Below are 25,732 nucleotides of genomic sequence, written 5' to 3' on the forward strand. Positions count from 1 at the left end.
TACAAACTACAATATGATTTATATATATGTATATAAGTACTATGTAATAAGTACTTGTGTATGCTACGTAAAAATGTCAAGTTAAAGCATGTTTTATGGCCTCATGGACCTTAGTGTTGGGCCAAAGAGATTTATAAAGAGAGAGAGAGAATAAGACTGAACTCATGTATAGAGCGAAAATAACTGTACTTGACTGCATTATGGATGGTAAACATTACATATACATATGCGATGATCATAGGCAAAAGAGTTAACTGTGTGTGTGTGTGAGTAGGTAATTGAAACAAGACAGCTCAATTGAAGCTCAATGCTTAAAAGCGCGGGAAGCAGGAACGTAGAAGAAAGACCGCGAGAGAGGGAGAGAAATACTAAGCTCACTTAGAGATCGAATATAAATGTACTCGACTTCATTTTGGATGGCAATCATTTTTACAAATCATAAGTCAGTAATCTGTTTATGGATGTGTGAGTGAGTTGTTTATGAAACCTAGACGAAAACTTCATTTTCGTCTCACAAACGTTTGCCTTCGGACCAATCGGTGCGTTCGGCGCCCGGACAACGGTTACCTTCATAGATATCCAAATGCTCTCTCGAGCGACTCTTCGACTTGGATTTGTGCTGCTTGCTGCTGCCGGCGGCCGAGCGTTGCAGCTGATAGCGATCGTTGATGATCTCATAGTGGGCTGGAGCGTGAATGGAATCGGTGCCACTGCCATTCCCAGCCAGCAGTAGCTCGTGTATATTTTTTGTGGAACGCCGATGCGCCTCCAAACACTGCGATTCCGATGAATAGGGAAACGAGGCGACAAAGTTAGCAGCTGTTGTCTGCGTGGCAGGCGGATCGCTGGCAAAGTTGGCAGGTGGCGGCGGCAGCTGCTGCAATGCACCATCGCAGGGCGTCGATGGCGACAGGTCTGTGAACTCCGTTTTGGGCTCTGATTCCACAGAGCACATGCTTTGCCTTGAGATGTCCTTTTGCAGTTGCTGTTGCTGCTGATCCAAGGCGGCGCTCTTCAGCGTTGGTATATTTAGATTGGAGCTCTCGTAGTCATCCTCGAGCCGGGCTTGCGGTATGGGCAAGCGACTCCTGATCGAATGCTCCCTACGTCCGAAACGTTGCGCCAGATAATCCTCGTTGTTGTTGCTGTTGCTGCCGCTCTGATTGCTGCTGCAGTTGCTGTGCTGATGATGATGCTGGTGAGGCTGTTGATGCGGCTGATGATAGTAGTTGTCATTGCAGCAGCTGCTCACATCAGCGAAGTAAACCTCCGATTCGGCAGCTTCCTGGCCCTTGGCTATGGCTCCATTGGAGTCCTGATAGCCATTGTTCTCAACTCCATTGGCAGCTGTTGGCTGCGCCTGCAGCACCTGTTCCTCCTCCTCCTCCTCCTCCACCTCGGGTTCCTGCTGCTTGGCAAACACCTGCTGGACATTTGGTCGCTGCTGGCTGCTGTTCTGGGTGTTCTGTGGCCCGATGCTCTTGGCGCCCGCCTCGATGCGCTTCTTTAGCTTGCGCGTGGGCAAGGTATTGGAGCAGCGATCGCGCTCCCTCCAACCATTGCAGCCATCGCTGTCCGAGTGCGTATTTTCGTATTCCGCGTGGCCAACGGCTTTGGCCTTGAAGCCACTCACAGATGAGGCTGTGCAGCCGCCTCCGCCACCAACACTTAGAGTATCCATGCGCTCCATGGTGGCAGATTGAGCTGATTGCTGTGGCACTTGCTGCTCCTGTTGCAACTGCAGCTGCTGCTGCTGCTGTTGTTGCTGCTGTTGATGCTGCTGCTGCTGCATCTGTTGTGGCATGGCGGGATTAACCGCCTGCAGATATTGATAGTAGCCCCGTCTGGCCGGACTATTGGGATCACTGTACGGCGGCGGTGGACCCCAGACGCCATATGGTAACGTTGTCAAAGCCACGACAGGCTCCTCAATCAACATCTGATTGCCATCTGCTACAGCTGTCGCCGAGCTGAAGCCGTATTGTGAATCCGGGCTGGCAGCTGCTTGTCGAAATCTACGTGTCGCATCCGGCGTGGTGCGTTGCCATGGCATTCGCGGCCAGCTCCAGCCGCTGCGTCCATTGCGACAGCCACTGAGCGCCTCCTCGCCGCCGCCTGGATTGGGTGAATAGAAATTCCCTGGCGGCTGGGCGGTCCAGAAGCGTTGCTCGGCTCCAGGTCCAACTCCAACACCAGCGCCTGCAGCTACGGCTGCTGCTGCGGCTGCTGCGCTCGCCTCATCCCAGGGATACGAGTTCGTCAGCTGCCGATGGGCATGGCACTGCTCACAGCAACGACAGTTGAGCATGCGACCCGGTGCACTCAGACTATGCGGCGGTGGCGGCGCCTGGGTGGCATAGAGTGAACGACAGCGCAGCTCCAGCTGCTCCCAGTACATCTTCTTGCGCTCATGGCTGAGCAGCTGGTAGACCAGCATGCAGCTGAACACGGCAATCAGGACTCCGGCAACGGAGAGTCCAAAGATGGCGCGCAGACACGAGTAGAGCGAACCATGGACGACGCCACAATCTGAGAGCGAGTCAAAGACCAGACGCACACCTTCTGAAAGAGAGTGAAGCGGAGTTAGTGGACTGCCAAATGGCATACACTTCGCCCGTCCAGGCTTACCCTTGTCCACGCGATCCACCTGGGACTCGATCAGATCCGAGTAGCAGGTGCAGGTGCGCGTCTTCTGCGCGTATTCGCATTCGCGCAAGGCCTGCAGTCGGCTCATGTGCAGCACCGTCGTGGTCACAGTGACCAGGGCGCAGGTTAGGGCTGAGACCAAGCCACAGGCGCCTGAAAGCTTGATCTAAAAGTGAAGATGAGGAAGCTAAAGTCAGGATTAATTCATTGATGGAGCAAGGCTAGACCTACCAAATAGCTGTACCGATTGCGACGACGCGCCAGACTCATGATGCAAACGCCTGTTAGAATGAGCTGTAAAGTAAATGGTGATATATATATCTGTATATATCATATAGATGGATCAACCAGGTGAAACTTACCAGTGTGGCGGGCACAAAAGTGGGCACCGTTTCAAAGTTGCCCACGGTTATGGTATAGGAATGTAGCAGGAAGTAGACGCCCAGGAAGAGAACGCCAAGGAGGCAGCTGAAGCCACCACAGATGAGGCACCACACTACATACTTCTTGATGCCAGCGCCAGGACGATGCGCTGAAAAGAGAGAGAGAGTGAGAGTGAGAGTGAGAAAGGAAATGCGAATCATATTAAGAACTCTTAAAGCAATCCTCTAACCCATCGAGCCGCGATGATAATGTGCTTCCGCTGCGGTCGGTGGCGCTGGCACCCAGGTGCAAGGCGTTGGCATGCTATACTGCACAAACTGCATCACCGGATAGCCATGCATGTTGAGCAGCTAGTCGAGTATGCCCGTCTCTTGCAGAACAATTAAAACTTTCTTAAAACTCTTTCAATTTGAACATCTCGCAAGTGCCCAAACGTTTATTTTGTTTTGGATGCTGTATATATATATATATAGACTATATATACAGTATATTTGTTTTCATATACAAATATTTTTTTTTCACTTCTCGAAAAAATATCTACACACAAGTCCGTTTCAGATGCCTCAACTGGGCAGCTGCGCGAACATTGAATGTTGGGAGATGGCGAATGGGAGACGCGGAAGCTGCGCCCCATACGGAGCGTGCGTTGCAGTTGCGAAACGGTGTCAACTACAATTCCGATTTCGATTCCGTACTGACATTCGCACAGTTACTAAGCCAAACAACCAACCAACCAACCAACCCCTCTGCAATCACGGATGTCTCCCAAGGGAGTTCCAGCGAAAGAGAGAGAGAGAGAGGAAGAATGCGCAGGCGTCGAACTAGCGGATGAGAAGGCTTCAACCGAACGGATGCTGTTACGATGATACGCAAAGACAGTTACAGCAAGTGGGAAACTGTGACCATTCATGTCTGAGCACCTGTCTCTAAAATACCCTGTAATCAGCTGGCAGATAGTGGCATGGATTACCCCAACGAGAACTGTTCCTTGAATACGATAATATGAAATGATTGTTACAGTTAAAGGGAAGCTTTAACTAATTAAGCGCATGACTAGGCGATACCCTGCAATCGGTAAGCAGCTGATGCCCGCTGACTTATGATAATTTGGACTATTCATGCGGGAATGTGTATTCGACTCTAATCTATTGGGAATGTCTTGAGTATATATAATGGATATATACAACTCTTACTCCGTTTGAAAGAAGTATATTCAACTACAAGATACCCTGTACTCAGCTATTTGTATTCCTTCTTGATTAACCTTAGTGGACATCGAATGAGATATATGAAGAGATACGAAGAGATCCTTTACCATGTACCCAGATTTATTCCCTGACTATATTTATTCCCTTAGTAATGGTTATAGGATGACTGAGGTATACGCCAGCACTGTACACCATATAGGGTATACCCATTGAGATCTAAATATGCTCTCAAATTTTCTATGCACTACTCACCTGTGGAACCATTGGCATTGCTCCTTGGCCTGGGCGGCGGGCGTGGCGGCAACGGTGGACGATTATCATCCAGGCCTTGAGATTTGGCACCTCCACTAGCAGAGGAAGCTGCAACAGCTGCAACCGCCTCGAGCTCCGTATCATGGTAGATGTCATTGCAGCTGTCCACCTTGGCTGGCAGCTGATCCGCCGTGTTGTTCGCATTACGTGGCTTCTTCTTCTTGATCATGGTGCTGTTATTGTCCGATTCACTGACCGTAATCTCGTCTGCGCCCAGCATCGCATCTGCGAGGAGGCTACGCTTGTGTTGCTGCTGTGAGATGGAGACGGATATGCTGTTGGCAGCGCAGCTGCACTCGAGATCACATTCGCATCTCGGCGAGCTGAGGGTCGAGCTGTCAAAGGGCAAATTGTGATTTTCCTCATTGGGCAGGGCTTGATAGGAATGATTGAGCAGAGACTGCGCTGACTGGGCCTTCACTCCCACCTGTTGGACAGGTGTCGATGTCGCCGTCGACGTCGAAGTCTGCTGATGGACGAGTACGTCGACAGCCATGGAAGCGTTTGGATGCGGCGGATGTTGCGGCTGCTGTTGCTGCTGCATTGCTGCGGCTCTTCCACAGGAACAGGGGCACTGACATTGCTGCTGCGGCTGTTGCTGCTGTTGTTGCAGATATTGAGCCGGATATTGTATATAATGATAATGATGAGGCGCTGCGGCCTGGACGAGACTCGACTGTGAGGCAACACGTTGCAGGCAAGCCGAGATCGATGCTGTGCTAGAGTCCGCAGCAATATCCATGACTGAATAACTGGGCAACTGGCTAAACTAAACCGGTTTGACCCTTTTTAGCTGCAAACGCTTAATAAATGCCTTCACTCAGAAAGAAACAAACACAGGTATCAGGTATGTCCGTCCATGGTGGCTGTGGGAAGGAACTTTTGCGCTTTCAATTTCGTGCACGATAAATTCACCAAAATTTATTGCCAATGCGGCAGTAGAGGCCAATCCAAATAAATAAATAGTGAACACGATCGAATTAACATAAACAAAAACGTCGCAACAACAACAACAGCGACAAAGAAAACCGCAACAATTCGGCGGAACGAAACGAACGCGACTAAAGTTGAGCGGTGACTGTGGCTTTTCGCTAGCGATCGTGAGAGGATTGCCATTGAGTGCTGCTCAAAGCAGAGAGAAAAAGAACTCAGCTTGAGCATGAAGTCAATACACTCACAAATCCGAGAGCACTACTTGAACAGGAGCAGACTGTTAATACACTCAATATTACTCAATTGTTCGGTTCACATGCACACAACAGTTAAGCAAGAACTCCACACTTGAACATTAAGTGGAACTCTCACTTCAACAGAAATAGACGGAGCAAAATTAAAACAACAGTTCCACACTGCTATACGCACACATACGCATCTTAAAGAGCGCAAATTTGAGCATATTTCCATAATGCTAGACTCAAGCGCACTCAGTTTGAGCAACTACTCCACACTCCTTTACACACACTCAGCCAAAAAAAAAACCGCTGAGCACAATTGAGCAATAACTCCACATATACATATATAAGAGAGCGCGTACACACACACACAAATCAAAGAGCGCAATTTGAGCAGCGGGTTCATAGTTCTATACAAACACACTGAACGGACAGCGCTGTTTAAGCAACAACTCCACATTCCTACACACACGCATGCAAAGACTGATGAGCGCCTCATGAGCAACAACTTCACACTCCTACACACACACACATACAATCACTAACTGAAGAGAAAAGTTGGGAAAAGGTGCGCGCTTCAACTTCAAACGAATTCCGGTTCTGGTTGTTGTTGTTGTTATTGTACACTGATTCAGTAAAAATTCTGAAGGTGTAGTTCAAAACAGAGCAAAGCAGTGAAAATCAATTTCTTTGTTTGGCCTTTTTATGTTGTTGTTATTTGTGCGTTCTTACCTGAGCAGAGGCAAAAGAACTCGCTGTTGTTGTTGCATAGTGCCACTTATGTGTGTGAGCATGTGTGTGTGGTATGAATGTAAATATAAGGCAACCTGTAGAACCAATTTAAATGAACAGCGGCTTACACTACAGTTACTACTGACTAAAACGGATAGTTTTAATTGGGTTAAGCTAGAAGAAGTATTTGGCTAGGAAGGAAATTTAACTATTTAGGGATGTTAGGAAAGTTAACAATAATATATTATGTTAGCTTGATCCCTAGAAACTAAAGACAGATATGTATATATAATGTCTATATCCCATGCAAACTCAATATGGAAAACCGATCAAAAAACATTTTCCGTATCTTTTAATACACATTGATGGCTAATCAAATTCCAATCTAAAACCTTTGCTCTCTTTGACACACCCAAAAAAAAAAAAACAATTGTTTATAGCGCCTGTTCTAGCAGACTGGAGGCATACGCCCTCCAATAATCGTTAGATTGTTAGAGTTATTTCTGAGCGATATGAACATTTCCGCTACTGATAATGTTATACATTCCAAGTACATTGATAAATATATGTTGCGTGCGAGCGTATATCGTAGACAATTAGCCGTTATTTAACAATATTGTTACATAAGATATGAGCTTGTTTCATATTATAATCCGATATCGAAATCTATATTAATAAAGTCATTTATCATTTTGAACCGTATATTTGTAGCCTATAAACTAGACAAACGTCATATAGTATACAGATATATATATTAAGTATTAGGTAATATACAAATGTCATTTGCGCTCTGGTTAAATATATAGTATGAATATTTATATGTATGTACAATTAGGTGATATAAATATTTGGGTTTTTGCGTGGGTAATCGATGAAATTTTTCGATTTATCAACATTTGAGGCTAGCGCCTAGTACAGCTTGTAGAGCGATAAGATAAGTACTCGAATTATATACGTATTACTAGCTACACAGAAACAGAAAAAATATCAAGTCGAAGGCAGAGAATGAGTGGAAAACATAAACTATTTACATATATATATTATATACTACTTTAAAGCCAAAGCAATCGAAGACTTTTGAAGCATTTAGAATAGAAAGGCTACATAGATAGTTATGTACATGGGATCGTAGGTTCCGTTTATTAAATAATAATTATCACAACCGATAATGGGACTTTCTAAATCTGTTATGGCATCGGCTTTAAAAGACGTATTAAATAGTCGGCAGTGCTCGACTAGCAGATACCCGAAGCCTTTCAAGGCAAAAGTATGTAAGTATGTAGCAAAGATCGAAGATTTTACGATTTATAATCAATCTATCATAAGCTGTGTATTACAACAACGTTTATATCAAACTTTGTGCCTGAGTCTGTTTAAAGAACTGACTTAGGTTATCGATAGACTTATTAATTTATAGGTTAAAGAATTAGCCGAAATGCAGACATATCTAGCAACCATTCAGATATATACTTCAGCTACGCCTTCTACTGCCTTTTACATACATTGGTATAAACACAATATACCCTTTCTTTATACCTTTTCAATAAGCTTAGGGTATTACAACCGAAACATTTTTTTTTTGTCATTTATGACTTCACAGTCGCTGATAGGGAATGGACGAGCATGGCAAAGCTGCTGATAAGGAAAATGCTCGCTGGCAGTGAGGACAACATGCGATAGTTCTCTTCGGTGTGTGTGCGCGTCTTCTTCTGCTTGATGACCCAGCCCAGGCTACGTTCCACGGCTCGCTTCCATTTGCCGTAGCGTTCCTCGCGCTCCTGTTCCGTTGTGGTCGGCAGAAAGGTGTCGTAATGGACGTTCTCGTAGTAACGTTTCTCCGGCTCAAATTTACATAAATCGACACCATCGGCTTGGGCGGCACACATGGCCGCTCCGAAGGCCGTCGAGTCCATCAGCTGGGAGCGAAACAGTGGCAAGCCCGCTGTATCCGCTTGCAGTTGCATCAGCAAATTGTTTGTAGTCAACTTTCCATCCGCATGAAGTTTGTTTATCTCGTAGCCGCACTCCTGGTGCATACACTCCAATATGTCGCGTGTCTGAAAGCAAATGCTCTCCAGGGCAGCGCGCACTATGTGATTCTTTCGCGTGAACTGCGTCAAACCGATTATAATGCCGCGTGCATTCTGCCGCCAATAGGGCGCATAGAGACCCGTAAACGCGGGCACAAAGTAAACATCCCCGGCTGTGGGCACTGCTTCAGCATATTTCTCAGCGTCTCGCGAATCGGGCAGGAGTCGCACCTTCTGCTGCAGCCAGGACAGAGCATGTCCGGCCACTGAGACAGAGCCTTCCAGCGCATATATCGTTGGTGCATGGGGTCCCAGCTTGTAGGCAACCGTTGTTAACAGTCCGTGACTAGAGAAGACGGGCTTGTCGCCCGTATTGCAGAGTAGAAAACAACCGGACCGATATGTATTCTTTGTCTGGCCTGGCTTCACGCACATCTGTCCCAACAGCGAGGCCTGTTGGTTGCCCAAGATGCCGCTCAATGTGATGCCACGTAGTGCACTCCTCTCCGAGGTGATCTTACCAAAGACCTCCGAACAGCTGCGTATGCTGGGCAGCATTTCCTCGCGAATGGCAAAGGTTTTCAGCAGCACAGGATCCCAGTTTAGAGTTTCCAGATTCAAGAGCAGCGTGCGTGAAGCATTTGTCACATCCGTGATGTGTAGAGCACCTAGCAGGGAGATGGATTTTGATTATTTAACATCTCAGAATATCTTAATAAAGTTGGGAGTGTCCGACTAGGAGATACCCTGTAGATCTCTTGCTTCAAACTCTTGCAAATTGATGTTATTAATGATTTCACTCTATCTGATTGTACTATAAAAGGAGAGACGACCTGCACAAAAGGAAGCACGGACGAACGGACGGACCTGAAGGTGGAACCATGGATGAACCGCTGAATGATGTCTCGTGAAGAGTTAACAAACCATACTAGGCACAAAATCAATAAAATCCACTCCACTATTCATGGTTATAATGTGGGTAAGCTCTATAATGTAACTGAGTCACCCTGTCTAATAGATTTTTGCTTACCATTCGTTAGATTCCATATGATCCAGCTATCGACTGTGCCGGCCTTGCAGCGTTTCTCGCGACACGCCTGCCGCACCTCGGGCACATTGTCCTTCAGCCAGCGTATCTTCAAGGCGGAGAAATACGTTGAGATGGGCAGTCCAGTTCTCCTCTTGAAATAATTCGGATCCTGAACCTTGGCCACAATCTGTTCGACTGTGCTGCTCGTCCGTATATCCTTCCAAACGATGGCATTGTAGAGTGGCTTGCCGGTGACAGCATCCCACAGGATTGTCGTCTCTCGCTGATTGGTGATGCCGACGGTGGCAATGTCGCTGGAGCTAAAACCCAGTTCTGGTAGCTGTTTGATTGCCTCCTCGGCGCACTTGTTTATCGATGCCATCATCTCTAGGGGATCCTGCTCGTACCAGCCATCCTGTGGCGATATAACACTCAACTCTACACGATGTGCAGCGATTTCCTTGAAATCGGGCGTCGTATAGATCGAGAAGCCAATTGTCTTGGTGCCCTCATCGATGACACCCACGAGTCCTGTGTGCTGGATCAGAGACTGCTTACGCAGCTCCTTGCTGCGAAAGGGCACATCAGCACTCGAATTCGGCACGTTCTTCCCCTCCGTCATGCTGGCTGTAAGAGAAGAGAAAGTCTAGATTAGGCAAGGGTATATTCAATGCGAAAATCAAACTATTTTTAGCTCACGATAATGAAGAAGGCGACGAACTCGATAGGAAATTTCACGTCTTCACTTTTTACTACAAATTTGCAATACATACTATATGGTTGTCTTTCTATATAAATATACTGTACAATACCATACTATACTATACTAAACTATTCTATACTATACTATTCTATACTACTCTATACTATACTATACTATACTGAGAAATGATTGTATATGAGATCGACTCCCTAGCTAGTATAGCAACCGAGATCGACGCACGTTATGACGAACAGATAGGCACGTGTAGATTGACTTAGAAGATTATATACACTATTTTAGGGTCAGCGATCGGTTATAAAAATGTAGCTCGTGTTTCTTAAATATGCGAGGTCTGTACCAAGTGTATCTTGACCCCCTTTGTCGTTTTTTCATGAGTCTCTTTAGTTTCGGAAACAAGAAAAAGCTAACACGGCGTGTACTTTGGTTAGTTTTTGATGTTTTTGGCTATACACTTTGCTATCTTTCGCCATACTTCTTAAACAGACCTCGTATAGCATTTGTATGAATACATTATACATATGAGACTACGTACCAGACATGCAATTGCAGTCTTTTAGACTTTGCTTGAAGATATTCTATGCAATATGAGCTTAGCTTAAGTTTTTCAATAGAATACTATAGAACTTGCTCATGATCTATGTTAAAAAAAGAAATACCTTATATACCCAATGTTAACTCTTTGCGAAAGATCATTTCTTTTTACCATTCGGTAAAAAAGGCAATATTTGTTTTTATTTATGTTTGCTTTTGACTTTGTACTCTTTGGGAATTGGAGCCAAGCCCCAAAGCTTTGTTGGTTGAACGGTCGAGCCCTCTACGAAACACAAACACAAATACATATAAATGTGTATATATGTATGGTAAAACAGTTGCTATCTGTACATTTGTTGAAGCTTTTTGTTTTTGTTTTTGTTTTAAAATTTTTGTTGGCAGAGTCCAGAGAGTAAATAGATAAGAGACAAAAAATGATCGAGTGATGTCAATTATTTACACGAGTACATTTTAGCCTATATATACATACGTATGTCTGTGTGTTAATGTATAAGTAAATAGTAATATTTTAATGCTTTTCCTGATGTAGCTGATCAACGAGTCCAAGTTCGAGTCAATGTCACTCGGAGTTCTCTCTCTCTCTATATATATAAAAATAGGGTAATTTTCCTATATATATGCGACTTGGTAGTTTAATTGTTTCGTCATTTAGATTTATAAATAAAGACGTGGGGAGTAAATAAGTACGTACGTACGTATATTGAAATATATTCACTTTGAGCTATTGATCAACAATTTCTTGGTATTATTTATCAGTTTTATATATAGCCGCAGGTCGATTGAACAAGAGCTATTAAAAACTTCATTGCTGCAGTTTTAAACTTTACCTTGTCGTTGCTGCAATTATTGATAACAGCAATAAGAGGCAACAACAATGTTCACACTTGTGCCAATACTCAAACGAAAGAGGGAAGGAGAGAGAGTGCGTGTGGTTGTATTTCACTCAGCTGTGTTTTTTTGTAATGCGTTTGTTTTTCGTTTGAAGAACGGCAGTTAGAGAAAGAGAGAGAGCTATTGCTTGTCTTTCACTCGCTTGACGAAACGGCGTTAGAGTAAAGGAGAGAGCACTTGTTTGTATTACACTCCGATATGTTTTTGTTTTTGGTATGCAAAAAGGGTGTTAGAGTAGAGGAGAGAGCACGTGTTTGCTTTTGTTTTGTTTTTGTATGAAGTCAGAGGGGGAGAACGCGAGCCAGCGAGCGTGTGTTTGTTGTGTTTCACTTAGATGTGTTTTCGTGTTTGTTGCAACTTTTATTACTATTTGTTTTTGCTTTATTAGTTTACTTTATTTTTTTGTATAAGGCCCACACAACAACCGCTCAAGGCAAGCGCCAAAAAGTATCTGAAAGTCAGGGAGCTAGTGACAGCTGCTCGAACCGCCAGCCATATCAAAGCGAAGGCGCGTCTGTATATACTATATACATATACATTTAAATATACATATATATATTTATAGCAAGAGCTTTCAGTGCAGACGGCGACGCATTGAAAACAAACATTGACACGACACACAATTCCAAGTGCGATAAATACAGAAGAAAGAAGAGTGAACAGCTGATAAGAAAAGCCGGCTGATTTGAGAGTAGGTGGTAAGTGAGACAGAGAGAGAGAGAGAGAGAGAGAGGGAGAGAAGCGCGAGGAGAGAATGTTGTCTGAGCGGGTGGGCACATTAGCTTGACATTTAAACAAATACATTTGCTTAGAATTTATATTGCTACAGTGCTTACCATAAATATGACAATAAATGATAAGATGGATTTATTACATTATAAAAAATAAAAATATAAAACAAGATATGTTATAGTTGTAATAATAAAAATAAAAAATATATAAAAACAAAATAAATATATACATTTAAAAATAGGCAAAAAAAAACTAAATTAAATAAAATAAATATTATTTATAAAATGAAATATAATAAAAATTAAAATTAGATAAAAATGAGTATAAAAATTATTCCATTATATATTTTTTTTATTATTTAAATTTTATTATAAAACAGGAAGCACTTATTAATTTTTTGTAGTCAAAAGCAATTTTATTCATTGCATGCATTTGCATTCAATGAGCTTCTTGGTCGTCTAAAAATAGCACAAATATTGCTAAAAATAATTCAGTTTAAAATTTTTTGAATTTCAGCAGTTGGACAACATAAACAAAAGAAAACTTGCTTTATGCAACGATTTCAACTTCATTAATATTATTTAAAAATGCGAAATAAACAAAAATCGGTTATATCGAAATCCATTCGAAATATACTCTAACCACGCGTATAGCATATAAACTATGTGAAGTCTCTTGACAGGGCGTCCAAACTTCGTTCTATTACACGTGTTTATCACCTTGATGTGTACACGTATAAATAGGTGTTACATTTGCATCGTGGGGCAATTCGATGCAGAACAAGGTAACGCTGTGACAGCTATACTTAAATACGAATATGTATATGTTAAATACTCATATTACTTTAGGTATATTGTAGGGTCAACAAACCGAGAAACAATGTGCAATACGAGAACTGTACATTTTTATTGCAAAAAAAAATAAAAAATATATATGTATGCTGCTTGGCAGATTGTAACATGAATGTAGATGTAGGGTTAACAAAACAGGCGCCAGCAATGATTTATGATCAACGGAGGTCAGTCTCTAAGGGTTATCTTGACTGATTAGGTGATTAAAAGAATAAAATAGACAGTTGTTAACTAAGGGCAACAGATGGCGCCAGCAATAAATTAAACCATAAGCCTATAAACCTATTGATGTCAAATATTCAGAATAAAGATAAAAAAGTAACTCAAGGTCAACTCATAGATGGCGTTAGCAATAAATGGTAATCATATGTCCGCCAGCCTCTAAAGGTCAAATCTGTTAATTAGTCGCTCTTATAAGCACTTTGCCAATTGCTGGCTGTTAATCACACGCACACGCAAATACAAGCACAATTATTATAATAATTATAAATATATGCACTTTTCAACATACACCTTAAAACGGATGCTAATGCGCAGCAGCAAATGCAAAACTTGTAAAACGTCAGTTACGTAAATTTGGTTTACAAAAACAAATAAAAGCCGGCACGCAACGTATGCAAATGAAATATTTATTTCCGCGTGTTGTCAACGTTCGCGCAGTTGGCGACAAACTGAACCAAAATCTATTGATGACTATGCAAGATTGGCAAACGCGATCTATATAAACAAGAGAAAGACAAGAAAGTGATCGAGAGAGAAAGCGAGCAGCAGTAGCTGCCAATAAGGCGTGTGGGTGGGCGAGCAACAGCACGTGATACTCAGCCGCTCAGAAGCTCAACAAAATAAATCAATAGGAGACACACACACACTCACTCAGATAGATATTAACACATGCATATACATACCGTGTACACAATATACAACTGCGAGTAGACAAGCCCCTCAAAGCTGCTTGGCGATTGGTTGGATTTTATTTACGCTGATGACGTCACAGTTGCGAGCAGCAGCCACACGTCTAATGTTTATCTTGGGTGCATGTTTGTTTATATTTATGGCGTGTGTGGTTAGCCAAGATTTACCTAATATCTAAACAAATATCTCTGTAAGGATTGCCTTGCCTGATATGAATTACAGCACTTTTTCTTAATAACACAAACGATATTTAAAACAACACGAGCACGTGTACCGGTTACTCAGCCTATAACTAAGGCTAAAATAGCTGGCTATTGCTGTGCACTTGGATATCATTTATAGCTAGAGAGTGCTTTGCAAAGCACCTGCAGCTTTTATGGAATACGGAAGCCATGAGTAAAACAACCTCTCATAAATATATTTATTGTGTCTTAATAAAATCAACTTCACTGACGAGCCCTTTTTTCTAGTTGTTTATTGCCAAATTAACCAGGGTTGCGTAAATACTACACAACACCTATCGTTCAGGTTGCACAACTGTTACGTTTTCGCCGCAGTCAACATTTTTAGGCGCCAAAAACCATTTATTCAATCAGTATGTAATTCGTAGAATTATTATATGAAACTATGATGAAGTATCAGACTTTATATTCTCAAGATTATCCGAAAAGATTATTATTAACAAATTGTAATCCGTTACAAGGTGCGTAGCCAAAATTTGTAAATTCGGAATGAAAGCAAGAATAACAACCCAAATGCTTATCTTTGTTAGACTTTATTACTCAATATATAGGTATTATTATTGTAACCGCTTTCGATATTTCATATAAGCTTATCATCGAATATATGTGCGTGTATGTATACAGAGTAGGCTATTATCAAAATATAATTTTAGTTATACCTGCCGCTATGGTACGCCAGTATTTGGACAACAAGCATGGACAGCGGACGAATTGCATTGGGAGTGTATGATATACCCCAGCAGCATACAGATAAGCGTTCGTTCGCTTCGATAGAGCAGAGCTTTTCATCGCTGTTTGTTATTTTGGCCATCTTCTCGGGCGTTGTATTGGCCCGTGCGATATTGACCCCCAGCCGGACAAGTCGATTGAATCCTACGTTATGCTACCTACTGGAATTTCCATTGATCGCCGTGCCGGGCGTTCTTTTAGTGACTGTGGCTAGCGATTATAGTGTGCAATTCGTGTCGGTTATGATAGCTGTGCTTTTCGTTTACATTATGCGTACGGGCTCGATATCGCGTATCGAAAGCCAACCCCAATTTGACGTGGGTACCCGACCTATTGCCATTACTATTTGCCGTGCGCTGACTCATCTGATCACATCGATTTGTATACTCGCAATTGACTTTCAAAGCTTTGATCGCCGATATAGAAAGAGTCGACTCTTTGGTGCTCATCTCATGGACACGGGCATTGGCCTCTTTGTGTTCACAATGGGTTTGGTGTCTCGTCGTCCGCGCAATTGCAGTGAACTGCGGCGAAATATTCTACGATCGGCACTGCCGCTCATATTACTCGGAATTGCACGGGTCATAGCGATCCTTGCGCTTAACTATGGACAGGATGAGCATGAGTATGGCGTCCATTTGAATGCATTCTTCACGCTGGGTCTGACCAAGCTGTTTGGTAGTATATTCAGTTATTTTGCACACAGTGACTTGCAGCTGTTGCCTTTGGCATTTTGTGAGTTCATCAATTTCGTACAAAATTTACACTGACTAATTTTATTTTGCATGCTTACAGGTGTTCTGGCATGCCATCAGGTGGCACTCACCTTCGGCGGTATCTCGGAATATGTGATGGATGATGATGTACCCCGCTCCACTTTACTGAGTGCTAATCGCGAGGGCATTTTTTCGATACCCGGTTTTGTGGCTATTTATTTGTTATCTATTTACTTCGCCCGTTGGCTGTTCGCCAAAAAGTTGTACAGCTTTAATGAAATGATTGGGAAAGTTTTTACCCTACTTATCTTAGCGATTGTCTGCTGGTCTCTAACGGCAGTCAGCGCCTATGTAGTTGGCATCTCACGTGTCACCTGCAATTTGGGCTACATTTTATGGATGTCTGCTATAGTAAGCACCGTTATGTGGCTAATCATGTTGCTGTTTGAACTCATATTCCAAAGCAAACATATCGAAGCAAACGGAACGAAGCTTAACGAATTGACGCGCTTAATGGACGAAATACAACTTAACGAAACTGAGAATCTAGAGAAAGGCTTATTAATTCCAACGAAAGCCGCTGCCATCAAGAATAACGGAGCTCTACCTATCATCATCGAATCCTTGAACATGAATGGCCTTGTGTATTTTCTTTTGGCCAATATATCAACGGGTTGTGTCAATATCTTTTTGAAGCCCGAAGATCGTTCAGATGCTGTTTCAGTGTTCATTTTGCTCATCTACATGTTCCTGGTGACGGGTGCCGTCTTTCAACTTTATAAAAGGCGTATTCGCATCGCCTAAATCAATGAACAATCAATCAACATATCCTCTTGCTGTGATATATAAAATAAAGTTTTTATATTTTCTATTTGTTTGTATATGTTTTACTTTCTTCTGATTGAATGAACCTTATCAGTCAATTACCTTTTAAAAATATATTGTAATAGTCATTTGTACACTGTGCAACTTTCCGATATTTTTTAAAATAGCGAACGTTATGAACAAATTCAGTTCCGTTCCACATCGCTTCAGTTCAACGCAAACTGGTTCACAGCGATGTCAGTTTTTGGTGCTCTCTTACACACTCTCTTCTTCGAGTAGAATTGGTTGAAAGAATCGAGACGTAAATAAAGAAGTTTCTTTGGATTACCGTGTTTTGTAAATAATTTTTAATATGCGCACTATAAAAACTAAATCCACGGCGCATGCGCAGCTGCAAGATATGAATTCTTAAGCAAATGTGAATTGTGCAGTCAATGCAAGGCTATGGCAACGTAACTGTAAACAGGTGTATGCGTACTCAAAGCATTGCTATGGCAATAATTTTCAAGCGTAAACAGGTGTAAACAAAATCCAGAGCGAAAAATAGCGTAAATTAAAAAAATGTTTGTTTATCTAAGCAAAAAGGTAAATGAAAATATATTAAATATTTATTGATCGATACATTTAAATTGATGCATCTTTTTACAGATAGCGATCCCTAACAATGTTAAGCTGAATTGCATTGCATGGAACAAGGAGGAAGGTTACATTGCGGTTGCCGGCACTGAAGGACTACTGAAGGTGCTCAAATTAGATCAAGGTTAGACACATATAAAATGAGTAATAAAATAAATGAATAATAATCTTATTGCAGCCGCCAACAATGGGCAGAGCAAAGGCGGCCTGGCCGCCGTGTCCAATCTCTCGATGAATCAGACTTTGGATGGTCACAAGGAGTCTGTCAAGGTGGTCACATGGAACGATGCACAGCATAAGCTAACATCCTCGGATGTAGACGGCGTTATAATGGTATGGATGCTGTACAAGGGCGCCTGGTATGAAGAGATGACCAACGATCGTAAGAAATCAACGGTGGCTGGCATGAGTTGGACCTCGGATGGCACTAAAATCTGCATTGTCTATGAGGATGGGGCCATTATCGTGGGCTCCGTTGATGGCAATCGCATATTTGGCAAGGAGCTTAAAAATACGCATCTAACTGGCGTACAGTGGAGTCCAGATAATCGACTTATATTGTTTGCCCTGGCTAATGGCGAATGTCATCTGTATGATAATCAAGGAAACTTTGCGGTGCGTCTAAAGATGATCCTATAGATGCTATTAAAACTAACATATCAATATATGTTTTGTTTTACAGATGAAGCTCAACATTAAATGCATTGCGCTTGGCAGTTCAGCGGGTCGTATACAGCGCATTGCAAGCATCAGCTGGTTTAGCGGCACTGTGAACAATCGCAGTCGACCTGTTTTAGCCATTTGCTATGAGAACGGAAAGGTGCAAATTATGCGCAATGAAAATGATGATAGTAAGTAAGCTGAGAGTCGATTACAGTTATGGGCTATTTATATTTATAAAATTTATCCGTATCCGTGTTATATTCGTAGCTCCTGCAATTTTCGATACCGGCATGCGTAACGTGGACGCCAAGTGGAACCATGACGGCAGTGTGCTAGCCATTTGTGGCACATCTTTAGAGGCAGCCAGTCCAATGCGGGATACCAATCAGGTCTGCTTCTACTCACCGCTGGGAAGACTACATCGAACCCTAAAAGTGCCTGGCAGTGACATTACATCTGTTAGCTGGGAAGGCAAATCGTTGCGCATTGCTATGGCTGTCGACTCGTTTATATATTTTGCAAACATACGGCCCGAATACATTTGGTGCTACTTTGAGAAGACCGTCGTCTTTCTCAACAGTAGCAGCAACAGCAATGCCAGCACCTCGACTAACGTCATCACCTTCTGGAACACGGTGTCGAATCAGAGTTTCCTCAAGGAGGTGGAGCCAACCCTGTGCTTGGCTGCGAGCAACGAGCATTGCGTTCTCGGCGTAGAATGTGTTAGCAGCAACATAAAAGAAATTGCGCTTAGCACGCTGGAAGCACGTAACAACAGCAGCAACTCTGACGGCAGGGTTTATCAACTATTGCTTTGCAACTCCATTGGAACTACAGTGGACTGTGAGTAGGCTGCACTAAATGATCGAAATATTTTATTATAATTTTCACTTCTTCATCCTACAGCCAAGTATACGGATATAAAACCTCGTTTTGTGGGCATTAACGCCGGTTACGTTGTAATTGCTTCTTACGAAGAAATACTCATTTGGCATTATCATACGCCGAAGGTTAGTGCATATGGCTGGGTGCCTATATATTTATTTGATCATAAATCTGGTTATCTATCTGTCTGCTTTCGACTATCTGTATAGCTCTTTATATTTTAATCATCTTGTCTACCTATCTGTCAAATATCTATATACCTTTCTATCTACCTCTGAATCTAGTCTTTATATATTTATATATACATATATATATTATATGTATATAGTATATATAGTAGAAAGCTTTTCCGCTTGATATGTCATTCAATTCTGTTTACTAAATTCGAAATGAAAACAACTACTTTTGTTTAAAATTTCACAAAAATTTAAATTAGATACAAACACAGAATATCTCGAATGCACTTTAATACATTGAATTGGCCGCCATGAAATTGCAGTGGCAGGCCTTTGAGACCATGATCGCTATTTTGACCACATTTTTGGGCATTATATACGCTCGCATTGTAACTGGTCAATTTGCACATCGACTTAGTCGTATCACATGCTACCTGGTGGAGTTCACGTTGATCGTTGTGCCGTCCATTCTCTTTACAACAGTGGCGAATTCGTATATTAATCATTTTGTTGCACTTAAGAGTCTATTTTTATTGATATATATTTATCGTACGCGCGCTTTTTGTCGTGCCAGAGCTCGAAGTGAGTTCAATTTGGGCAGTCGGCCATTGGCTATGACCATAGTGCGTGCGCTGACTCACTTGATCACAGCAGTTTGTATAGTTGCCATCGACTTTAGCTGCTTTCATAGGCCATATAGGAAGAGTCGTCGCTATGGTGCCGCTCTAATGGACAGCGGAATCGGACTTTTTGTATTTACCATGGGCCTGGTCTCACGGCGATCTTGCAACTGGGCCGACATACGTCGCTGTGCCAAGTATTCAACTTTTCCGCTTATAGGGCTGGGATTTGCTCGGATTGGTTTTAATTATGTGCTTAAATTTCAACAGGATGAGCATGAGTACGGCACACACATGAATGCGTTCTTTACACTAGGCATTACCAAGCTCTTCGGCAGCCTGCTCAGCTTCATAACGCGTAACGATGCCCAACTCCTTCCCATGGCATTCGGCAAGTGTGCAAAATTCGCAATTATTTCTAATATATTCATTCGGAATCTACAGGCCTCTTGTTGACCCATCAGTATTGTCTATCCTTTGGCCCACTTTCGGGAATTGTTATGGAGGATTATTTTCCGCGGACTTCTCTGCTAGCTGCCAATCGTGAAGGTATTTTTTCGTTGCCAGGATATTTTGCCATTTACTTGCTGTCTATGTGCCTCAGCCAATGGCTCCAGGCCGACACATTGCTTAGCTATCAAGAAATGAAACGCAAGTTGCGTCAGATGTTTCTCTTATCTTTGACCTGTTGGCTACTGATGGCAGCCGCCAATAGAGTTGTGGGCGTCTCTCGGGTCACCTGCAATTTGGGCTACGTTATTTGGATGTTCGCCATTTCCATAACCATGATCAGCCTTACCATATTCATATTTGACTTTGTCATCGACAGCGTTATGACCGATCCAATAATTGGCACAGATAAGTACTTAAATAAGTTGGAGGGCACGAAAGGCATTCCAACATTTACTATCTGCGAAGCATTGAATATGAACGGCCTTACGTTCTTTCTTCTTGCCAATTCATTATTGGGTGGAATTAAATACTATTTAAGGCCAAAGGACCGAAATGACTATGAGTCTGTGGGAATCATATTTATTTACATGCTGCTCTCAACTGTTGCAATATGCCAATTGCACAGGAAAGGCATTCGGCTAGCCTAAAACAATTAGTGGATTTCTGTTTTACTGTAGTATCAATATAATAAAAATTTCTGTTAATTTTAGAGCACTTCCAATTTGCATGGGGTTAAGGCGCGCAAGGAGAAAAGGTTTCATATCCATGACACGCCCACTGGCGTGGAATTGTCCAAGGATCTCTTGATGCAGGGCGAGCAACGTCGCGTAAATGATCCAATTTGTGCGCTTGCCTTGTCCGAAAAGCTTTTGCTTGTCGCCTGTGAGTCGGGCGTAATAAATGAGTACAGCGTGGCAAATGTTTCGCTAAGGAATCGCCACACTCTGCACACCCACATCCATAAGATTGCCATCAATTGCAATTCCACGTAAGTTGTGCCAGCTTCTAATCACCTGTCCAAATTGTAACTGCATTTCTTATTGACAGTCGCGCTGCCATCATCGACAACTTGGGTGTGATGACTCTCTTGGATCTGGATGACAATCGAGAGACGCAGCTGAACTTTAGTCGAGTGGAACGCAAGGATGTTTGGGCTGTTAGCTGGGCCAAGGACAATCCTTTGCTACTGGCCCTAATGGAAAAGACGCGCATGTATATCTTTCGTGGCAACGATCCCGAAGAGCCCATCTCTTGCTCTGGATATATATGCACTTTCGAGGACTTGGAGATCACGAGCGTACTGCTGGATGACATCATTAGCTGCGGCGAGCTCCAGAATACATCGCATCTCATCCAGTTGAGGGTGAAGTCGTTGCGCGACACGGACGATCTGTTGGAGCATGTCGGACTCGAGGATGCCAAGCAGTTTATAGAGGATAATCCACATCCACGCCTGTGGCGTCTCCTGGCAGAATCGGCACTAAAGCAACTAGAATTGGAGACAGCTGAGAATGCATTTGTACGCTGTGCCAACTATGCGGGCATCAAGTTGATTAAGCGACTGCGAAATATCAGCTCACAAATATTGCAGAAGGCAGAGATTGCTGCCTTCTATGGGGAGTTTGATGAGGCTGAAAAGCTCTACATGGATGCGGACCGAAGGTTTGTTCAATCATCTAATATATAGCTATCACTAATCCTTCCATTGCTATTCAGGGATCTGGCCATTGATTTGCGCATGACTCTTTGTGATTGGTTTAGAGTGGTGCAACTTTATCGCATGGGCGGTGCCGGTGTTTCGGATCAGCAAATGGAAACGGCATGGCGTGAGATTGGACACCACTTTGCTAATCTGAAGTCCTGGGAGAGTGCCAAGGAGTACTATGAAAAGTCCCATTACCTAGAGGGCTCCATTGAATCTCTTTACCACTTGGAACAGTTTGATGAACTGGAGACGTTCGTCGACAAGCTGTCCGAGAAGAGTCCGCTGCTGACTAAATTAGCTGAGATGCTAGTCTCTGTTGGTACGAACTACGACTCCATATCTATTCGTTTGTTATTAACATTGATTTGTCATTAATGCAGGCATGTGCTCGGAGGCTGTATCAGCCTATCTGAAATTTGGGGATCCAAAGGCTGCCGTGAATGCGTGCGTGAATCTGCGTCAATGGGGCCAGGCCGTTGAGTTGGCTCAGAGGTATCAAATGCCCGAGGTGAACGTGTTGCTTAGCAAGCATGCAGCACAGCTCTTGAACGAAGGACGATTGCCGGAGGCAATTGAGCTGCAGCGTAAGGCCGGCAAGCATTTGGATGCAGCGCGTCTGCTGTGTAAGCTGGCCGAGCAGGAAGTGGAGAAGCGAGCCCCTTTGTTGCGCATCAAGAAGATATACATACTGGCTGCCCTGCTAGCTGAGGAGCATTTGAAGTCACTGGCCACTCCCCAATTGGATTATGCCATCGATCGCAATCGTTTGCTGGACGAGATTAGCTTGGAGGATGCCGCTTGTATTGAGCGTATCTGGCATTGTGCTGAGGGTTATCATTTTATGCTGCTCGCCCAGAGACAACTACGGTTTGGAATCATGCACAGTGCTGTGATCACATCCTTGCGACTGCGTGATTACGATGATGTCCTGCCTGTTGAGGATATATATAGCCTCCTGGCTTTGGCTAGTTGTGCAGACAGATCCTTTGACACTTGCTCCAGGGCATTCATGAAGCTGGAGTCCCTGGAATCGCTGCCCGAGAAGATGCAGCAAGAGTACGAGGAGCTGGCCGTAAGCATATTCTCCAAAAATGAGCCTGAGGATCACAAAGTGGACACCGTTGCTTGCTATGGCTGTGCAGCCCATGTGCCGGACAAGTGAGTGTTTAGTTTCGTATTCATTTTGGTATTTATTTTAATATTTTTTTAGTTTACCATCTTGCATGGAGTGTGGCGCACGTTTTCCGGGCTGTGTTTCCTCGGGCAAGCCCATCACCCAGCCGACGAGCAATATTTGGATATGTTCTACTTGCCATCACTGTGCATCGCCCATGGAGATAACAAGGCATCGGACATGCCCATTGTGCCACAGCCCCATTGCCTTAATAAAGTGAACATTATAAAATATTTGTTAAGCTGTTTTGTTTGTAAACAATGTACATCAATTATCGTTAAGTAAACAAGTGTTATATAGAACGCTTCGTTGGGTGAGTAAGTTGCATCGTTAAGTTGCCTGCTCTGAGTGACGCCACCTGTTGGAGCTTATGAAGAAAATCGCTATTATGAGCGACATCTGCTGGCAAAAGATTGAAACTTAATAGTTTGCTTAGTGTGGAGCACTTCGTGCATTATTCAACACTCAAGTTCGCGTAGTTCACAGCACTAGCTGTGTGAGTGGTAACCCGCCTGCAAATTGCTAGCAGAACTTGTGCCTGATTTAGTTATTAAAGCGAATCGTAAAATTTACGCTCTCACGTAAAAGTGTTACTCAAACGCATACAGCTGGCCACACAAAGTGCCTCCGGCGCCGCTGCAATCCCACAGGGTGCACGGTCTCCTGCCCAAACACCCTAACACCGCCTCCCCCTGCCAAATTGCACCGCTCAGCTGTTTTGCTGTTTCGCTGTTTGACTGGCTCCTGCAGGAGTGTTAAATTGTGTTAAATAGTGTTAAATTCAGTGATTTGTAGCTTAGTGAAGTCGCCTAGTTAGCCTATATAATACAGGTAAGTGTTGCATTTGCTTATTTTCTGGCTGGCAAGCGGCATTTTTTGCAATTCGACGCTTCTCCAAACGCGCGCCAAAAAGTTGCCAATTTGTTTTGGCTTGTTTTTTTTTGTGTGTGTGTTTAAAGTGCGCGCAAAACGCAGTGCGAAATGCTTTAGTGCAATACGCGTGTGCATCAAACGCGCGCTCGATACGGTCAAGGACGCACGTAATATTGTGCAAGGATAATGCAGGACGCTCTGCAAACTGCTGCAACCTGTTTACCTGTTCAGCTGACGCTGCTCCAGCCGCAACACCTGCCACACCTGCTGCTGCTTTGTCAAGGTGAGTGCGACACGTGCAGGCACGTGTATTATATACTTATTGGACACGTGCATTACTCAATCTCCATTAAACTTTTAGTTACTTTTTAGTCACTCTTTTGGTTGCCTTATCCTTAAGCATGTAAAGCAATCCCTTGATTTTCTTTTAACATCTCTCAGTTCCTCACGCACTGCCACCCACTATTTATTTACATATTTACCCATTAAAAATTGATAAAGCAGGGCATATCGATTTAGCTCTACTTTTTGTAACATGCACCCGTTAACTGATTTTATACCTATTAAAAATAAATGTAAATAGGGCATGTTCATTTAGATCAAGTGTATGTAAAAGGCATTTATACTCATTAAAATTGAATAAAGTCGGGCATATTGATTTGTCACCCATGTATGCAACACTCATACAGACTTACTTCATCAGTCTTCATTGATTTAGTCTGACATATTGTTATTCGGTTACGCTTTGCAGGGTATCTCATAGTCGTGCAATCGCCACTAAAGCGCTTTTACGTGCTGTGCAATTCACTCGCACTCGCGCTTACACTCGATGTTTTTTCTGCTCTTTGATTGTTATTTTTATAAGCAATAAGTTTTGTTTTCAATTTTCCGTTTTTCTCTCTGAGTGGAAATTATTTGTTGTTAGCATTTTCTTTGCTTTTCTTTGCACTTGCTCGAATTTCGAATTTTCCGAGCAAGGCACTCGCTCGCCTTCTGTTCGCTTTGGCCGCTATTCAGTTTGACTTTTGTTGTGTGTTCGTGCGCGTCGCGTCGACGGATTTTCCGTTTGCCATTTTTCCGTAACATTTTCCGCCGTACTTTTCGCCTCTTGCTGCTGTCTGACAAATCGAAAGTATATATATATACATATATATATATATATATATATATACGTGAATATATTGTGATCTGTTGTGGATTCTTTAAGAATTTCAAGTGGTTTTTGAAGCAAGTTTTCGATTGTATTATCTAAAATCGTGTATGCGCCCAGTTAACCAAACGCGTTGTCGGCTTCGTTTGGACATCGCAGCGCTAATTGGATTGTCAACAGTTTAAGCCCCTTTGTCTGTCACAACATATTCCAGAGAAACAGGCAGAGAGTGAGCGCCAACTTCGCATAACTTCAACACGGCATAGCATAACAATCAATAGTAGCTATTGTTTTTTGTCATTGTTTTTCACACTTTACTCTTTGCGCCATGTACTGTGCCCTACAACGTGCTGCACGAGTTTCTGTGACAACGTGCACCGAACCGATGTAAATCCAGCCACAACAAACCGACACCAAATCCCAAAATCGAAGCAGCAGCAAAGCCTTATTTCAACGGCATTTCTAAGACATTTCCCGTTAACTTTCGGATACTTTGGATAGCGCCAAATTTGAATGCCGTAAAGTACAACTCATAAGTGTAAGTATTCTAATGCATTAGACTTGGTATTACCCGGCGTTGCTCGGCATAATTTAGAGTATAGAGGCTGGAAGTTTCTGTATTCTAAGTTAGGTATATATTTTTAGAATGTGAAACTTTTTGAATGTCTAAAAAACTATGCCTGATAACAAAGTTGCTTTAGAAATGTGA

General features: G+C 42.9%; 5 protein-coding genes and 1 long non-coding RNA gene across 13 annotated transcripts; 3 read left to right on the forward strand and 3 right to left on the reverse strand.

Moving 5' to 3' along the window:
• Positions 1–240: 240 nt before the first annotated feature.
• On the reverse strand, positions 241–5,608 carry LOC111596974. Of its 4 annotated transcripts, none has more exons than XM_023311455.2 (5): positions 4,491–5,608; positions 3,009–3,178; positions 2,878–2,940; positions 2,629–2,812; positions 241–2,559 (listed from the first exon to the last, which is right to left on the reverse strand). In XM_023311455.2, the coding sequence occupies exons 1-5, from the start codon at positions 5,290–5,292 to the stop codon at positions 512–514; spliced, it is 3,267 nt and encodes a 1,088-aa protein (XP_023167223.2). In that variant the 5' UTR covers positions 5,293–5,608; the 3' UTR covers positions 241–511. The 4 variants fall into 4 exon arrangements, with proteins under 4 accessions (XP_023167223.2, XP_023167222.2, XP_023167225.2 ...); XM_023311454.2 differs by having other exon boundaries at positions 241–2,562; XM_023311457.2 differs by lacking the exon at positions 4,491–5,608 and adding an exon at positions 3,260–4,127.
• A 1,610-nt stretch (positions 5,609–7,218) lies between these two features.
• Positions 7,219–14,649, reverse strand: LOC111596973 (glycerol kinase). Of its 4 annotated transcripts, none has more exons than XM_023311449.2 (3): positions 14,170–14,649; positions 9,515–10,141; positions 7,219–9,152 (listed from the first exon to the last, which is right to left on the reverse strand). In XM_023311449.2, the coding sequence occupies exons 2-3, from the start codon at positions 10,134–10,136 to the stop codon at positions 8,041–8,043; spliced, it is 1,734 nt and encodes a 577-aa protein (XP_023167217.2). In that variant the 5' UTR covers positions 10,137–10,141; positions 14,170–14,649; the 3' UTR covers positions 7,219–8,040. The 4 variants fall into 4 exon arrangements, with proteins under 4 accessions (XP_023167217.2, XP_023167220.2, XP_023167219.2 ...); XM_023311452.2 differs by lacking the exon at positions 14,170–14,649 and adding an exon at positions 13,776–13,926; XM_023311451.2 differs by lacking the exon at positions 14,170–14,649 and adding an exon at positions 11,618–12,141.
• Positions 14,650–15,019: 370 nt separating this feature from the next.
• Positions 15,020–16,693, forward strand: LOC111596972 (uncharacterized protein At4g17910). The gene is made up of 2 exons (XM_023311448.2): positions 15,020–15,882; positions 15,943–16,693. The coding sequence occupies exons 1-2, from the start codon at positions 15,114–15,116 to the stop codon at positions 16,665–16,667; spliced, it is 1,494 nt and encodes a 497-aa protein (XP_023167216.2). The 5' UTR covers positions 15,020–15,113; the 3' UTR covers positions 16,668–16,693.
• Positions 16,694–16,970: 277 nt separating this feature from the next.
• LOC111596968 (WD repeat-containing protein 35) lies at positions 16,971–23,233 on the forward strand. Its single transcript, XM_023311444.2, has 11 exons — positions 16,971–17,273; positions 17,337–17,448; positions 17,503–17,939; positions 18,007–18,175; positions 18,255–18,830; positions 18,894–18,997; positions 20,832–21,109; positions 21,169–21,783; positions 21,838–22,145; positions 22,207–22,984; positions 23,037–23,233. The coding sequence occupies exons 1-11, from the start codon at positions 17,250–17,252 to the stop codon at positions 23,218–23,220; spliced, it is 3,585 nt and encodes a 1,194-aa protein (XP_023167212.2). The 5' UTR covers positions 16,971–17,249; the 3' UTR covers positions 23,221–23,233.
• Positions 19,253–20,782, forward strand: LOC115483414 (uncharacterized protein At4g17910-like). Of its 2 annotated transcripts, XM_030225276.1 has the most exons (3): positions 19,253–19,865; positions 19,939–20,059; positions 20,113–20,782. In XM_030225276.1, the coding sequence occupies exons 2-3, from the start codon at positions 19,963–19,965 to the stop codon at positions 20,766–20,768; spliced, it is 753 nt and encodes a 250-aa protein (XP_030081136.1). In that variant the 5' UTR covers positions 19,253–19,865; positions 19,939–19,962; the 3' UTR covers positions 20,769–20,782. The 2 variants fall into 2 exon arrangements, with proteins under 2 accessions (XP_030081136.1, XP_030081135.1); XM_030225275.1 differs by having other exon boundaries at positions 19,256–20,059.
• On the reverse strand, positions 23,131–24,766 carry LOC115483415. The gene is made up of 3 exons (XR_003944347.1): positions 24,569–24,766; positions 24,097–24,433; positions 23,131–23,207 (listed from the first exon to the last, which is right to left on the reverse strand). It is a non-coding gene; the product is annotated as an uncharacterized LOC115483415 (long non-coding RNA).
• Positions 24,767–25,732: the final 966 nt, after the last annotated feature.

Source organism: Drosophila hydei, unplaced genomic scaffold, assembly GCF_003285905.1.
Source record: "Drosophila hydei strain 15085-1641.00,03,60 unplaced genomic scaffold, DhydRS2 tig00008128-arrow-arrow-pilon, whole genome shotgun sequence".
In the NCBI taxonomy this organism is placed as follows: domain Eukaryota; kingdom Metazoa; phylum Arthropoda; class Insecta; order Diptera; family Drosophilidae; genus Drosophila; species Drosophila hydei.

Excerpts from the sequence above, each read along its gene's own strand:
- LOC111596974 (XM_023311454.2), bottom strand. The coding sequence starts at position 5,292 with ATGGATATTGCTGCGGACTCTAGCACAGCATCGATCTCGGCTTGCCTG. Across the intron at positions 3,179-4,490 it reads CAATGCCAATGGTTCCACAG|CGCATCGTCCTGGCGCTGGC; the intron begins GTGAGTAGTGCA and ends CTCTCTTTTCAG. Across the intron at positions 2,563-2,628 it reads GGTGGATCGCGTGGACAAGG|AAGGTGTGCGTCTGGTCTTT; the intron begins GTAAGCCTGGAC and ends ACTCTCTTTCAG.
- LOC111596973 (XM_023311449.2), bottom strand. The coding sequence starts at position 10,136 with ATGACGGAGGGGAAGAACGTGCCGAATTCGAGTGCTGATGTGCCCTTT. Across the intron at positions 9,153-9,514 it reads CATATGGAATCTAACGAATG|GTGCTCTACACATCACGGAT; the intron begins GTAAGCAAAAAT and ends TCTCCCTGCTAG.
- LOC111596972 (XM_023311448.2), top strand. The coding sequence starts at position 15,114 with ATGGACAGCGGACGAATTGCATTGGGAGTGTATGATATACCCCAGCAG. Across the intron at positions 15,883-15,942 it reads GCTGTTGCCTTTGGCATTTT|GTGTTCTGGCATGCCATCAG; the intron begins GTGAGTTCATCA and ends GCATGCTTACAG.
- LOC111596968 (XM_023311444.2), top strand. The coding sequence starts at position 17,250 with ATGTTTGTTTATCTAAGCAAAAAG. Across the intron at positions 18,831-18,893 it reads CATTGGAACTACAGTGGACT|CCAAGTATACGGATATAAAA; the intron begins GTGAGTAGGCTG and ends TTCATCCTACAG. Across the intron at positions 21,110-21,168 it reads GCCATCAATTGCAATTCCAC|TCGCGCTGCCATCATCGACA; the intron begins GTAAGTTGTGCC and ends TCTTATTGACAG.
- LOC115483414 (XM_030225275.1), top strand. The coding sequence starts at position 19,360 with ATGAAATTGCAGTGGCAGGCCTTTGAGACCATGATCGCTATTTTGACC. Across the intron at positions 20,060-20,112 it reads ACTCCTTCCCATGGCATTCG|GCCTCTTGTTGACCCATCAG; the intron begins GCAAGTGTGCAA and ends CGGAATCTACAG.